Source organism: Daphnia pulicaria, chromosome 10 (assembly GCF_021234035.1).
Source record: "Daphnia pulicaria isolate SC F1-1A chromosome 10, SC_F0-13Bv2, whole genome shotgun sequence".
In the NCBI taxonomy this organism is placed as follows: Eukaryota; Metazoa; Arthropoda; class Branchiopoda; order Diplostraca; family Daphniidae; genus Daphnia; species Daphnia pulicaria.
This window is the reverse complement of record NC_060922.1, coordinates 7,088,207-7,103,182: the sequence shown is the minus strand read 5'-3', so window position 1 is coordinate 7,103,182 and position 14,976 is coordinate 7,088,207. Positions and strand designations below refer to the sequence as shown.

Genomic DNA, 14,976 nt, shown 5'->3' with positions numbered 1-14,976 from the left:
AACCACATAAAGTTTTATTACTGTTGCACGCTGTGAGCTAGGGTAACAAGAAAACTGTGTAATTTGCGTCTAAAACTGGTTCGTGTGATATCTAGGCAAAATACATGATTACATTTATTCAAAAATAAATTAAAAAAAAAAAAACGTATCTTACGACGCTGAAGGAAAAATGTCTGGCTTTTTATACCATATTTAGATAAATAAAATAAAACGAGAACAAAAGAGCAAGACATAATAATTTTCTAAAATTACGTAATGAGTGATGAAAGGAGGTAGGGTTGTTCTTTTCCCTCCAATATACACACATGGGAAATTGGAAATGACGCTTAAGGCTTAACCTGCAAACTCTATGGGGTAGATGGCTTTCCGATCGTACGTTTCCGAAAATGCCGCCGCAAATGCACCGATGCCAGCGCCGCCGCTGCTGCGCCATCTTTTTTGATCACGGTTTTGACGGCTTGGTAAATTCAAACCCGGCAAAAGAGAATTCCCATCCTTGTTTCGATTGTCAGAGTGCGAAAATGCCGCTGAAAGACCTCGACAAGCTTACCGTTGTCAAGCTTCGTGCCGAGTTAATAGCCCGAGGTTTGGACTCGAAAGGTAATAAACCCTTTCTAGTGGAGCGACTACGCGACGCATTAGATCAAGAAGAGAAGCACGGTGTACCCAGACCTGCAATCAAAATGTTCACCTCAGAGAATGAATTAGGTGACACGAGTATGGAGGATCAGGAACCCGAAATGGACGACGAGCCTGTCGATGATGCTGAAGCTGACGAAAGCGAGGACGTTTCATCGAACCCCAACCAAGTGGGCAATGGCTCCAATGGTACAACACAAGGTTTGCCCACATTTTACATTCTTTTTTAAAAGATAGTGTGAGTGTTAACTGATATTGAATGTATGATATCCCTTGTTCTGTTAAATATCCTCAGATGATTCATTGAATAATGGAACACACACCAGTTCTACTGAAAAGCCTTTGAAAACAGAAGAAACCTCAACGGTATCTGCACCTGAGCCTATGCCTGTTGAAAAATCCAAACAAATTTCTGCTGATGCACCTCCATTGAACGAGGAAGCTGTTAAAGTGGGAAATGCTGAAGAAGCTGACATCAGTACAAATTCTGCTCTAAATGATAGTGTAATGGCGGTTTACGGAGGAAAAGATGAGACTTTTATGGAGAACAGTACTTTAGAACAATCAGTAGACATGACAGCTGACCAAACTAATGATAGTGTAACAAACAATTTGACCTCAAATTCTAGTAATCCTAATATTAAAGTTGAGAAAGACGATATTAAAGATACTAGTTCAACACCACAAGACAACATGGAAGCTTCCAGTGTTGACGATGAAAAAGCATCATTGACTGCAAATCAAGAGAATGCTCCTGCTCAAGAGGGAACTACTTCAACCGAGCAAACAAAAGAAGTAGCAACTCACATTGCAGAAGATTCAGTTGCTGACGTTGATGCAGATGCTGCACCATCCAAGGTTGAAGAAAAAGATGAGGCCAAAATGGAAACAGCTGTAGAAGGTGAAGCAGTTCAGGAAACCCTGTCGAAGGATGAAACATCAGAAGACAAGACTGACAGAGGAGGCAAAAGACAAAGAGACAGGTAACTGAGATTTTTTTTGCCTCTTTTAAATTCATGTCTCGCATACTGATGTGTGTTCTTATTTGTAGATCATCAAGTCCAGCCAATGTAAATAAAGTAGCAGAAGGTCCACCTCCTGAAGATGAGCCCGAATATGATGGAAGTCTGGTCCTGCTTGATTGGTATAATTCAGATCTCAACTTAACCATAAACAAAACTGATTTCGTTAGTGGCGCTCCGCTAACTGAAGCTGGATTTGCTTACATGTGGGCTGGTGCTCGCGCAACCTATGGCTTTGTAAACGGAAAAGTTTGCTATGAAGTGAAGGTATATTTGAGGTTATTTTGAAAACTTTCGTTATTGATGTACGACTATTTGTTTATTATTTTCAGGTTACGGAAAATTTAGCAGTTTCTCATCTAGAAGAATCAGAGCCCAATCACCACGTTGTTCGTGTTGGATGGTCGGTCGACTCTACTACTTATCAATTGGGTAAAAGCAAAATATATTGTTGTTGCCATGTCACAGTCACTAAATATTTCTTGTATTAGGCGAAGATCCATTTTCTTACGGCTATGGAGGTACGGCAAAAATATCTCAGAACTGTGAATTCAAAGACTACGGGGTGCCTTTCCAATTGAACGACGTTGTTGGTGTTTACCTGGTAAGCAATCTCGTTTTCTCACGTTACGATGGATTAATTGTTATGTTTTGTTATTTCTAGGACGCTTCTGAAGAAAAAGAATCGGTTGAATTATCTTTTAGCGTCAACGGTGAGACCCAAGGCGTAGCATTCACTCTGCCCCGAGAGGAATTGAATGGCCGAGCACTGTTCCCCCACATCTTGACCAAAAATTGCCGATTTGAGGTTAATTTTGGCCAAAAAGAAGAACCTTGGTTCCCACCTACGGAAGGCTACGAATGGGCTAGCAAAATTCCAGTCGAAAATCGTGTCCGAGGAGCTATCACACCTGCTACTAGGGCTGATTGTCAGATGATCATGATGTGTGGTCTACCCGGTGCCGGGAAAACAACTTGGGCCAACAAATTCTCTGCGGAAAATCCCGATCGAAAGTTCAATATTTTAGGCACAAATGCTTTCCTTGATAAAATGAAGGTAAATGGATTACCTCGTCGGAAAAACTACACTGGAAGGTATGTTGAAATAGTCTTATTTTGTAATTAAGAAACTTCAATAATGATTTATTTCCGCTCTCGTTTAGGTGGGAAGTTTTGATCGAAAAGTGCACTCGCTGTCTGAATATTTTGCTCGAAATTGCTGCCAAACGGCGGAGGAACTATATCCTTGATCAAACTAACGTCTATCCTACAGCACAGAAGAGGAAAATGTCTTACTTTTCTGGATTCAAACGCAAAGCTGTTGTAATTGTTCCAACAGAAGAAGACGCCAAGGTTCGAGCAGAGAAGAGAATTCAAGAAGAGGGTAAAGATGTACCTGACTCTGCCGTCATGGAAATGAAAGCAAATTTCAAAATTCCATCAGTCGACGACACGTTTTCTGAAGTTGAATTTCCTGAATTGGCATTGGAAGAGGCACTTAAAGTCATTGAAAAGTACAGCACCGAAGCAAAGGCTGCTGGATACGGTCAGCCGTCACCGAAAAGACAACGTCAAAACCAAGGAAACCGCAATAAGAATGATCGCAATGACCGGCGTAGCAATCACAGTGGACGCGACAGAAATCGCGACTCAAGGGCATCAAACAGCCATCGCAGCTCGAGTTCACGCTCCTACAGAGACAGTCGAGATGATCGACATCGTCCACCTCCACCTTCTCACTGGAGAGGCGGTGGCGGCGGTGGTGGTCCAGGACGTGGCGGCGGCTGGAGCAATCGCGGACCTCCACCTCCATTACCTAGAAATGGTCCTTACTCTCCTCGTCGAGGACCTCCTCTTCCTCCTTTACCTCCCGTTAACCGTGGAGGATGGAACGCACCGCTTCCTGATAGACCATATCCTGGAGCTAGATCTGGCGGTGGTGGTGGCGGCGGCGGCGGTGGTGGTGGTGGAAGAGGTTACGACGACAGACGCAACGATCGACCATCTTATTCTGCTCCAAGACGAGAAGGAGGTCCTTCTCCATGGATGAATGCTCCTTCAATGGCTGGTGCTGCTCCACAGAGAAGTTCATGGGGACATTCGCAAAGTGGTTGGAACAACAGCAGTGGCGGCAGCAGTTCATCTTCGTCCTATGGTCAGCCCCAGCAGTCATCTTATGCTGGTTCTGCTTACGGCGGGTCAGCACTCTACGGATCGGCTGGAGCATCTAGACCAACTCCAAGCGGTGGTTACGGTACCCCTTCTGGTATTACCGCCAGACCTGCAAGTGGTAATTATGGATCATCGTCTGCAGCTGCAAGACCTGTTTCTACACCATACGGAGGTGCCGGAATCACAGGACTTGCTCGCCCCGCCAGCTACGGATCTAATGGCGGTCAACAAGCCAGACCGACCAGCTATGGCCCCACTAGTTTACAAGGTAATCGGCCTACTAGTTATGGATCTGGTTCAGGAAGTGCTCGTCCAGCTTCAAATTACTCTAGCGCCTCAATCAACCAATGGTCACAACAACAACAACCGCCGCAACAAACAGGATATCAGTATCCGTATAATCCCAATCATTCGACATACAGTGGTGGCAAGTAACATAGCACGTTTTTTTTTTTTTTTTTCTTGTGGTCTTCGTTTTAAACATTTTCCTCACTTGCAAAATGTTTCTTTTTTTTTTCCTTTTTGTCAGTCTTTTCTTTAGTAATTTGAAGTCTCTTCTTCGTATTTGTATCTTTCATGAAACAAAAATATTCAGCCGTCGGCGAGTGAAATTCATTGTGAGAAACTTCATTTCAGGGTTTCCGTTCTTTTTTTTATTTTTTAAATTTGTTTCTTTCGACGCCATTAATGATGAAATACACGGACATTTAACTAAATTAGAGTTGGAGTAGGTACAACTTTGGCTTTAGTGTTCTGTATTGATACTTAATATAGTCATTGCGCGGAGCCACAGGAGACAAATTTGAATTTTATTTTAAAGTTGGTCGTATCAAATTAACTGAAGTAGACCTGGAATAATTCTGAAATGGTTTAATTGATTGGTTTGCCCTCCAGTCGCTTAGCTTAGAAAGTATTTCTTAATTATCGTCATAGTCGTTCGAATCCTGGTAACTGGTATCCCTATCCTTAGAGAAGCCCTCCCACCCCTCCGATTGCCTGTTGAATAATCTTTGCGGTGCCTGTTTTGCGAAACTGAATCATGTCTTATCCATTCTTGAAATCAAGTCTCAACTTCTCAACAAAACTTCTTAATTCATTACTTCTATTAAACTGATATCTACGTCAACAACTCTACTCAACTGATACTGGTATTTTTTTTTAATTAGTCATACAAAATACGCTCCATGTTTGAAAAAAGCCGCAATTATCATTCTTCATCAGGCACCTAGTAAAGGAATTTTCGTACTGCTTCATCGAATCATGGATATTTTAGATTTGTGATGGCCCAAGAACGAAATCACAATTTCTACTCCATCGTCGGTCCGCGAGGAAAAGTCATTGAAAAAACCTAGACGACGCCTAGGTCGACCACGGCACCACGCAAGGTAAAGAAAACTAGGCAGGTAAAATACCTAAACTCCATTCGTGTTGCTTATATTAAGAACTCAATCTATTGAAGGTTGTTGACAAGCAGTGGCGCAGTGTTATTGTACTGTACGTGTTGACTTTGTTTTTTAAAATTCGAAATTCAGAGACCAAGTGTGATGCTGTCTATATTTTATAAGCACACACAGGCTAGATATTTTAATTTGAAGTTTGAACTAAACCTTAAGTTAAGTCCTTAATGAAAAGGATATTTTTGTCGTTGTTTTTGTTTGTAGTTTTAATATAATTTTTTTCTTCCAAACTTTTATACTTCATATGCTGTTTTTTTAATTTTTTAAATGGAAAAAAATCACAAAAAGACCTTTGCATGCTGACGCAGATCATAGCTGACAAGTGACAATGCTGACAAAACCGATAGTATATAACATATATACACCTATAAATAGAAAACATTTCATAGCTTTAGATCGTAGTGGGATGGAATGAAAAATAAACATGTAAAGGTTTGATTCATTTATAAGTGGGTTCATACTTCATAGGTAGGGTAGTTTAGCCCACGTTTAGTGCCAGCGTGGACTTTTAGTTTTAGAAGGTCTGACGATAATTTGAAGCTGCTCACCTCCGCCGCCAAATTTCTGAGTACACCAGACGAATTGAAAGAGGTAAATTGTTCATTCAGTTGAGCATCTAATTGGTTTGAAATATACCCAATTCCGCTTTTCTTTATGTGATTTATTCGTCACGAAAAAAATGTCCCGGATTTTGTCCGACCTGGAAAATAAAGACAAGAAACTCAATCGCGCTTTCACGAACGGGATTCTGGAGGGTATCCGCAACAATATTCGCTGGGGTGAGAAGAATTTGGAACAAGTCTATTTGCTTTATTTGGTTATCGAATCTGGGATAATGACACGTCGTAAATTCACTCGCCAAGACTAACTGCATTCCCTAAGCTGTTTTGCTGCTTGTCCTGATTTCTTCATCTTTTTTTATTTAGTTTTTACCGTTTGTTAAATAAATATGGAAATATTCGGGTATTACTTTGCATTTTTAATTGATTATATTCGTATCACAGATAAAGACTATGGATTTATTTCTCTTGGAATTCGTGTTCTGTTAACGTGTTTGTATCGTGTTTTCTGTTAACGTGTTAATCGTGTTTTGAAAAAAAAAAACATTTTATTTGGCTGTCGATTTTCATAAAATGGCAACGCTGCTTGACAGTTTCCCCGAAAGTACGTCTGCTCGCTTGTTCCCCAAAACGTCAGAATTTTCGTTCGTTCACCTTCATCGTTAGTTATAGTTATAGACAAGTTGGTTAATAGACTTTATTTCTGCATGTGCTAAAATGTGAAAGAAACCAAATCGGTCAATTGCGAAATTTCCCGTTTTCATTCAGTTTTCTCTTTTTTCTCGGTTACCCACCTGAGCTGTACGTTAGTCACTTCACGCGTCAAGATTTGGATTTTTCTTCATTTAAACAGGTAAGAGCTTGTGAACCCAAAGAAAGAAATTTAATGTAACCAGTCACTGTTGGAAAAGGAAACCAGTGGCATCCTACAAATCATGACTGGCTGTTTGTGTGTGTTCCAAGACTGATTGTGTAATAAAGATCTTGTGAGGACAGGAAACTTCTAGCTAAGAATCCAAATTAACTACTTTGTCCACATCTTTTGTTTATCATTTGTCTTCAGGTGTGACAAATTGAAATTATGCTGTTGTAGATGAAGTAAATATGCGAGAAATCCTCTGACTAAAACTTGCTTCTGGTGCATTCATTAAACACTTGACCTCTCTGTTGTAGAATTTTCAGTTAAGTCTACACTAGAAATGTGGTTTAAATTAGTTAATTTTCCATTGGTTGGAACTACATTTTTGTAATATTTGAAAAGCTTGCCAACTGTAACTACTTTGTAATATTTATGTAATATCTTCTTATAATCTTCAAACTTTGTGTCTGCGTAATAATTCCTAAATCAGGCCCTTCTTGCGAGTCACAAGCGAAGTATTACTTAAACGTTTCTTTTTTCTATCAACGCCTTTGACAATTTTCAGCTGTCAAATTAGTCAGTTTCAGTTACTTTGCATGTATCATTGTAAACGTTTGACGGTTGTGTGGTAATTTTTTAGTGATAACTGACGATAACTATTCCACCAACAAAGCTCACTCGTTAAATTTTCGATAACTGCTTTTGTGTCTACTTCCGGTTTCTAAATTCGTTAATAGTTGTGTAAATATTCGTCTGACGCCAAAAAGATCCAAATATTCATGATTATCATCAAATTTGGGGTCGATTTTAAGTATCAGTTCAAAATATCGGAAAATCGTCCAAAATCGTAAATTTTCCTGAACTTATTACGAATCCTGAACTATAGTATAGTTCAGGAAAATTCTCGATTTTGATCCAATGTTGGATTTTGTTTAAAGTATAACCAATTGACCCAAAATTTTATGGAGATTACGAATTTTGGTTTAATTTGACGTCAGCTCAATGGTTGAGGCGCTATCGCGTACTTCCGGTTTACTTCCGGAAAATTTGCATGAAACTAGCAAGTGAGCTTTGTTCTATGTACAGTTCTAAGGATTGAGTGCTAAGTTTTAGCAAACAAAAATGCACTTTCAAGTTTTGTGAATATCTCAAGACCAGTCCTTCCTTCAAATACTGAGTTTTGAGACGTGTCAAATAGATGGCGTGTTGATTGTGTTAGTCATGGGCTAATGGCGGTTTGCTGTCAAAAGTTACGCTATTTTTCTTCGAAAATAAACAAATACCAATGAATTCATAGGTAAATTCGAGTGATTTTGTTTGTAACTTGTCGGTGATGTGTTCTTTTCCGTGTATATGTTGGATAACCTTGACGTTTCTTCTCATCAACTTACAGGAGGAAACGTAAAAGAGTCGTGCAGTCTACTGTCAACTATTTTGTTCAAATCATTGTATTTTACTAAATGTGCCATCAAAATGATACAGGTAATAACCAACACTAGCTTTATTACAGAATTGCTGGAACATATTTCTTCTCATCTTTTATTAGGATTCGACATAATTATATGCTGTGTGTATTGGACTTGCTAGATCACTAACCCCAGCATGGAACAATCTCTCATTCCATCATCTGGATAACTGATCAGTGGTTTCATGTGTAAGTTCATTTCTCATGTCACTGAACTTTTTCCCTTACAGTCTAATAATCTAATATGTATTTCAAATATTGATCCCCACTCCGTCTAATGTTTCAGAGACAATTTCAAGTGTATACTGATAACTGTTTAATTATTCTTAATTACATCATAGACGTCAAGCACATTGAGGACACAAATTATAAACAATGTGACTTGTTTTTCTTTATTTTTTATTTACAGATTCTAAACTGCTGGTTTCTAAATTTGCATGGCAGACTTTATGAAAAGTCCTGTCATTTCAAGAAAGCCAACAAGGTCCGTTGTTTGCTGACCTGTTGGCTGCTACCCTTGAATCCTCCTTATTGACTTCTTTACACAGGCCCTCCTGATTTGAGGTATTACTTTCTGTCGCTACAATCTTGCTTGAATATTATTGCCATCCAAATAAATGTTCATTCTGCTTACAGATACAGAGTAATCCTTCGCTACTGATCATGGACTTCATCCATTGGTGAAAACCGACGCGAGAATGTTGTAATTGAAGACTGATAAATTGTGTAGTTAGATTCTATTACAAGTGCATATCTGGGCTCCCTTCTTTTCTGTGGCCCCGTTTCCCTAACTAACCACTAACCAACGCCCGCCGGTGGTCACTCACCCGCTGTGAAACCAGGAGGAGGGGAGGGCTCTGGTCGAACGGGGACTTGGAAGGCGCAGGATCCAATGAAAACTTTTGGAGGGTCATGAGTCTAATCCGGAAGCCTAGTATAACTACATCTCCCCGGAAAAACTTGCCTCGTACTTCTCTCTTCTTCTCGGTCCAGATACTATCTCTGGGGGCCGTAGACAAAACCTACAACATCATGTGCGAGTTAAAACAATGCATCCACTACCCAATGAAACAAATAGCCATGGTTAATTTTTTGCGGAAATCTCCCGTCAGTCAAGTTACAAAGACTGACGCAGATTTCCGTAGAACTAAACCATCGCTTTTTGTCTCATTGCCGCAGCGGTGGTGGCGGGTTGCGTTTAAACTCGTGCAGTAGTAAACCGTCTTGAACCGGACGCTCTGTTTATTGAATTCTTTGATCATTTTAAAAAGAAAATAAAAAATTGGTTGATATATTATATTTTTATTCATTACAAATATTACATGGTTAAGGTTTAATATTGGTTTATAGGGGTTAGTAGGTGTATGTTTTCGGAGTTTGAAGGATTGGAAGGTATATGTTTGTGGGGTTTGGAGATTAATTGGTAGGGCTACGTTTGTAGGGTTATAGATTAAATGAATTTTTATCCAAACTTGAAATATCCTCCCTCCCACTTCAACATCCTCTACTTTCCTTTCCCAATCCCGGAAAGTCGGAAACATGTTTATTATTTGTTGACATAAACATCCAATATTTGTTTTTGTTGCTTCTGAACTTATAAACGTAAACTGCAATAGTCACGTTGACAATTTAACAAAATATGATGCAACTTCGGTAACCCATCAGCACCAAGGAACGGCCAATTGAACTTGATGTAGAAAGATCTTTCACCATCATAGGCTGCAACAACGTGCCACATCGGACAGCAACTACGCGAATACAAACGCTTAACCTATAACCAAAATGAAATGAATTAAATAATCTTCAGCATCAATGGAAATGCTGTCAGTGAAAAGACGAATACATGTCACTTTATGTTATTTACAAGAGTTAAAGCCCTCAGCTGGCTGCGTCAAATCCACGTGTAAGTTGGGCAGCAACAAAGAAGCTCAAACTCCACCAGGGTGTTAATCCTATTTTTAAAAAAAACAAACAACTCAATTACTATCAAGCAACAATTTCTCAAATGAAAAAACATTTTGATTGAAGTTAAGTTAAACTACAAAATCGTTCAGAATAAATGTTGCAAAGGAATGTACAGTGGCAAGCTTTTCAAAGGTTAAATTTCCATAACTGAAATATAGGTTGAAGAGAACTAAATCTGTATTCTCACAGTTAGAAAATTGAACATTATATTTACCCGAATTGTTCTGAAGGTTTTCTGACAAACGTGAAGCTGGTACAGGAAAAAAGAGACAACATTTTGGCAAAATGTTCAGGTGCTCAGGCCACATGATCAGATGAAATTGCCATGTAGAAATTATAGGCTGTTACCAGATAAATACCTAAATTCACACAAAAATAATTATCACAGTCACATCCAAGAATCTTGAGAGAAATTACCATTATTACGAATAAAAATGTCAAGAAAGAAAAGTACGCCGTATTAAGTATCCAATCCAACGATACGTTTTCAACATGTGGTTTCCAATCAGTGTTTTAAGAAATGGCGGAATTTCGTCTTGAGTAACGAAGACACTCGCGCCATCTAGCAGACATAATTTTAGCCACCTAGTGATAGCCAACTGCACCCGGAAGACTGGACGGAACGGAAGGAACATTATTTTTTTTCAAAACTACTTTAAAATCAATTTAGCAAATCTTTACATAATTGCGGAAAAATTGCCGAATTATTAATCCCTAAGGCCCCTAAGGTGAATGAGTAGCAGTACTAGAGCCACCAATTTCTATTTCTTTTCCAGTTCTTCTACATTATCTACAACCTGTACCTGTGAATTTATATCAAATGTTGTAGTTAGCTCCTCATATCTGTAAAGGATATGCTGTGCTGGAACTCTGTGGCTGGAATGTTTTAAATTGTGGTGATGCAAAGTAGCAGTTCTTCCAGGACGCTGTTGGACAAAGTGACAACAGCCCAAAGACATCTTCCAGGATTTCATTTCGTCTTTAGAAAGAAGAGTGCTGAGTATTCTGACTGCACACTCTTGATTACCCAGTGTAATACATAGTTCTATTTCAATAATATGAGTGGTTAGTTTTAGTCTGTGGTTGTATTGACTTCAACCATACCTGTTGTGATCTCCTGAAATTATTAATTGTTGGTGTTTCTTCTTACATTGTTTTCTGGCTTTTTGCCAGGATTAGCAGCTGCTGCTGATGAACTGACTGATTCACTGAAATTTAACGGAGGAGTTCTTATGTCGTTGGAGTTATCCTGTCGCATACAAATGAGCTTAAGTATCGATTTAGACCTAATTGTCAGCGCCAACAGCGGCCATCTACTGACAATTACCAACCCTCTGATCCCAACAATGATGTAAATCCCGCGTCCCGCCAGGCGCCAGCTTAATAGTTAATACTTAATATCGACTGTTACCATTTGCAATTTTGAGCATTTGTACAGTGTTCACCAAGTTGACGTTTCAGTAAGATTTTATCTCTCGTCTTTACTTTTACACGTTTTAAAACTCTTTAAATTTCGGAAAATTCGGAGAAAACATATTTCCAATTCCAAACACTGTCGTGCAGAACTTTCCTAGCCCTTCCTAGTCAAACTTAAGAATGTCGAACACGAGACTATCTACTGCATCTTCGTACAGTAAAAATAAAGCCAAGTAAGACCTTTCATTATTCGACACATCTTCATCTGTCTTAATGTGTGTGTCTTTTAATAGGAAGGATCTGCATCCATTTTATGATTCATCTGCCTCACATCAAGAAAGAAAAAGAAGGGATGCCTCTGGAGATGATGAACTCGAAGATGATTTCATTGGAATCAGCCCTCAAGTGTCTCATACAAGTAAAAGATAACACATTCCTTTGTTATTTTATTATGTTTAAATATAGATTTGGTCAAGATTGTTATAATGAAAACTATTTCTTAGATACTCAATCCAAAAAACAGAGAATGTCAATCAGTGGCCAAGAAAAAGAAGCAAAATTGAACAAGACGGGTAAGCATTGTGATCACACTAGTCTTTCTGTTTCAATGTTGCTCATTGAATTGAATTGCTTTATTGAATTTTATTTTTAGGAGACTGGGAGCACCAACTGAAAGGTTCTTTCTCAAGAAAACCTGCTACTACTACTAGACAAAGTAAATTTAATCCTAAAAAGTTTTCAAGTTTTTTTTTTATTGAAAAATGTATGCTGTTACTAGCACCAGTTGAAAAGAAGACAAAACCACAATCAGCTAGAAATACAGAAAAAGCAACCACTACAAATCCTCCATCGGCTAAAAAAAGAAGAACGAAAAATGCCGAAAGACCATCTACAGAAACTAGTGATTCACCTGAACTAGCCGCGAAACGGCCCATGGTTGCTTCGGAACGGAAAGCTATCTGAAGTGAAGAACCAGCATCAACATCCACCAAACATCTAGACAAAGGTATTTTGAACAATTTAGAAATTGTGGCTTAATTTAAAAAAAAAAAAGTCTTATTTACTGAAACCGTCATATTAACCATTATACAAATTGGAATTGTTAGACCCAACATTGCGTGAAAACAAGGGTCGGTCGCCCAAAGAGAGACGTTTCAGCTGAATGTGTACCTGAGGTCAAACAAAGATTGAATTGAGTCCGTAGAGGTTTGCGGTTTGGCACTGGAAGTGTAGATGGATCAATGGCGGAATTTAATGGGACGTGACGGTTCGTTGAATTCGCAGATGGGAGCATAATCTGGAACAACTTCAAATTCTCCTTCTAAGTCTTTAGGCAAATATTTTTGAAACGTTAAATTTCGTTTAACATATTTATGTCTATTTTTTAATTATAGACAACAATAGAAGAGTGGAAACTGAAACGCCTGAAGCTAAAAATGACGAAGCGCATGAGATGACCTTAAAAACCTCAGAAAAATCCAAAGGTTGTTGTTAAAAACTAAATTTTCGCGAATTAAAGTTTTCATGTTCATTTGTATTTGTAGAAAGGAAGTACCGTTTCTTGAGAAGCTCAGAATCTGAAGTAGAAGACGTGGTAGAAGACGAAGGAGAAGATGTAGTAGAAGACGAAGATGAAGACGATAACATTTTTCTCAGTCGTCAGAAAGCAACAAGTCCAAAAATTGCGGTTTCTTCGCCCACTTTTAAAACGCCAGCCACAGTCGCTAACAAAGTTTCAGAATTGGGTACACCCAAAACTTCGGAATTCCGTCTCCTACCCGAACCGGTACTATCGCCCCGGATTCCCAGGCGAACGCTTACTTTGGTCAATGAATCTTCACCGAATAGAGTTGAGCAGCCTATTAGCATTCCAGAAGATGTTGCAAATACAGAACTGCACAAGAGATCGCAAAAGGAAACTCCACTTATTAGGCCTTCAACATCTCGTGCAAACGGTAATGATAACTGAATTTTAAACAAAATTTGCCTTGTAGTGCACACTCTTTTCATTAGTTAGAAAAAACTGTTTTAACGATCGCGAAAACGACATCTATACTTATGGGGACCGTCACGTCCCATTAAATTCCGCCATTGATCCATCTACACTTCCAGTGCCAAACCGCAAACCTCTACGGACTCAATTCAATCTTTGTTTGACCTCAGGTACACATTCAGCTGAAACGTCTCTCTTTGGGCGACCGACCCTTGTTTTCACGCAATGTTGGGTCTAACAATTCCAATTTGTATAATGGTTAATATGACGGTTTCAGTAAATAAGACTTTTTTTTTTTTTTAAATTAAGCCACAATTTCTAAATTGTTCAAAATACCTTTGTCTAGATGTTTGGTGGATGTTGATGCTGGTTCTTCACTTCAGATAGCTTTCCGTTCCGAAGCAACCATGGGCCGTTTCGCGGCTAGTTCAGGTGAATCACTAGTTTCTGTAGATGGTCTTTCGGCATTTTTCGTTCTTCTTTTTTTAGCCGATGGAGGATTTGTAGTGGTTGCTTTTTCTGTATTTCTAGCTGATTGTGGTTTTGTCTTCTTTTCAACTGGTGCTAGTAACAGCATACATTTTTCAATAAAAAAAAAACTTGAAAACTTTTTAGGATTAAATTTACTTTGTCTAGTAGTAGTAGCAGGTTTTCTTGAGAAAGAACCTTTCAGTTGGTGCTCCCAGTCTCCTAAAAATAAAATTCAATAAAGCAATTCAATTCAATGAGCAACATTGAAACAGAAAGACTAGTGTGATCACAATGCTTACCCGTCTTGTTCAATTTTGCTTCTTTTTCTTGGCCACTGATTGACATTCTCTGTTTTTTGGATTGAGTATCTAAGAAATAGTTTTCATTATAACAATCTTGACCAAATCTATATTTAAACATAATAAAATAACAAAGGAATGTGTTATCTTTTACTTGTATGAGACACTTGAGGGCTGATTCCAATGAAATCATCTTCGAGTTCATCATCTCCAGAGGCATCCCTTCTTTTTCTTTCTTGATGTGAGGCAGATGAATCATAAAATGGATGCAGATCCTTCCTATTAAAAGACACACACATTAAGACAGATGAAGATGTGTCGAATAATGAAAGGTCTTACTTGGCTTTATTTTTACTGTACGAAGATGCAGTAGATAGTCTCGTGTTCGACATTCTTAAGTTTGACTAGGAAGGGCTAGGAAAGTTCTGCACGACAGTGTTTGGAATTGGAAATATGTTTTCTCCGAATTTTCCGAAATTTAAAGAGTTTTAAAACGTGTAAAAGTAAAGACGAGAGATAAAATCTTACTGAAACGTCAACTTGGTGAACACTGTACAAATGCTCAAAATTGCAAATGGTAACAGTCGATATTAAGTATTAACTATTAAGCTGGCGCCTGGCGGGACGCGGGATTTACATCATTGTTGGGATCAGAGGG

The 14,976-nt window shown here is 38.7% G+C and overlaps 3 protein-coding genes and 4 long non-coding RNA genes across 17 annotated transcripts; 4 read left to right on the top strand and 3 right to left on the bottom strand.

Annotated features, from left to right (window-relative positions):
* Positions 1-413: 413 nt before the first annotated feature.
* LOC124314629 (heterogeneous nuclear ribonucleoprotein U-like protein 1) lies at positions 414-4,549 on the top strand. The gene is made up of 7 exons (XM_046779861.1): positions 414-840; positions 935-1,622; positions 1,691-1,928; positions 1,994-2,093; positions 2,153-2,265; positions 2,326-2,756; positions 2,825-4,549. The coding sequence occupies exons 1-7, from the start codon at positions 522-524 to the stop codon at positions 4,266-4,268; spliced, it is 3,333 nt and encodes a 1,110-aa protein (XP_046635817.1). The 5' UTR covers positions 414-521; the 3' UTR covers positions 4,269-4,549.
* Positions 4,550-6,400: 1,851 nt separating this feature from the next.
* Positions 6,401-9,004, top strand: LOC124314944. Of its 4 annotated transcripts, none has more exons than XR_006911404.1 (5): positions 6,401-6,587; positions 8,103-8,191; positions 8,256-8,363; positions 8,584-8,738; positions 8,817-9,004. It is a non-coding gene; the product is annotated as an uncharacterized LOC124314944 (long non-coding RNA). The 4 variants fall into 4 exon arrangements; XR_006911401.1 differs by having other exon boundaries at positions 6,401-6,703; XR_006911402.1 differs by having other exon boundaries at positions 6,401-6,703; positions 8,811-9,004.
* A 456-nt stretch (positions 9,005-9,460) lies between these two features.
* On the bottom strand, positions 9,461-11,399 carry LOC124314898. Of its 3 annotated transcripts, none has more exons than XR_006911293.1 (6): positions 11,244-11,399; positions 10,821-11,184; positions 10,557-10,752; positions 10,354-10,498; positions 10,039-10,126; positions 9,461-9,945 (listed from the first exon to the last, which is right to left on the bottom strand). It is a non-coding gene; the product is annotated as an uncharacterized LOC124314898 (long non-coding RNA). The 3 variants fall into 3 exon arrangements; XR_006911294.1 differs by having other exon boundaries at positions 10,018-10,126; positions 10,943-11,184; positions 11,244-11,397; XR_006911292.1 differs by having other exon boundaries at positions 10,943-11,184; positions 11,244-11,396.
* A 108-nt stretch (positions 11,400-11,507) lies between these two features.
* On the top strand, positions 11,508-12,527 carry LOC124314835 (eukaryotic translation initiation factor 5B-like). Of its 3 annotated transcripts, none has more exons than XM_046780225.1 (5): positions 11,508-11,788; positions 11,849-11,973; positions 12,032-12,127; positions 12,208-12,270; positions 12,340-12,527. In XM_046780225.1, exons 1-5 carry the CDS (start codon positions 11,736-11,738, stop codon positions 12,516-12,518), a joined length of 516 nt encoding a protein of 171 aa, XP_046636181.1. In that variant the 5' UTR covers positions 11,508-11,735; the 3' UTR covers positions 12,519-12,527. The 3 variants fall into 3 exon arrangements, with proteins under 3 accessions (XP_046636181.1, XP_046636180.1, XP_046636182.1); XM_046780224.1 differs by having other exon boundaries at positions 11,512-11,788; positions 12,334-12,527; XM_046780226.1 differs by having other exon boundaries at positions 11,520-11,788; positions 12,059-12,127; positions 12,334-12,527.
* LOC124314985 lies at positions 12,405-12,886 on the bottom strand. Its single transcript, XR_006911458.1, has 2 exons — positions 12,726-12,886; positions 12,405-12,551 (listed from the first exon to the last, which is right to left on the bottom strand). It is a non-coding gene; the product is annotated as an uncharacterized LOC124314985 (long non-coding RNA).
* Positions 12,887-12,952: 66 nt separating this feature from the next.
* Positions 12,953-14,159, top strand: LOC124314948. Of its 2 annotated transcripts, none has more exons than XR_006911409.1 (4): positions 12,953-13,039; positions 13,100-13,510; positions 13,573-13,718; positions 13,895-14,159. It is a non-coding gene; the product is annotated as an uncharacterized LOC124314948 (long non-coding RNA). The 2 variants fall into 2 exon arrangements; XR_006911408.1 differs by having other exon boundaries at positions 13,569-13,718.
* LOC124314836 (eukaryotic translation initiation factor 5B-like) lies at positions 13,919-14,943 on the bottom strand. 3 transcript variants are annotated; one of them, XM_046780229.1, is made up of 5 exons: positions 14,658-14,943; positions 14,473-14,597; positions 14,319-14,414; positions 14,176-14,238; positions 13,919-14,106 (listed from the first exon to the last, which is right to left on the bottom strand). In XM_046780229.1, the coding sequence occupies exons 1-5, from the start codon at positions 14,708-14,710 to the stop codon at positions 13,928-13,930; spliced, it is 516 nt and encodes a 171-aa protein (XP_046636185.1). In that variant the 5' UTR covers positions 14,711-14,943; the 3' UTR covers positions 13,919-13,927. The 3 variants fall into 3 exon arrangements, with proteins under 3 accessions (XP_046636185.1, XP_046636184.1, XP_046636186.1); XM_046780228.1 differs by having other exon boundaries at positions 13,919-14,112; positions 14,658-14,939; XM_046780230.1 differs by having other exon boundaries at positions 13,919-14,112; positions 14,319-14,387; positions 14,658-14,931.
* Positions 14,944-14,976: the final 33 nt, after the last annotated feature.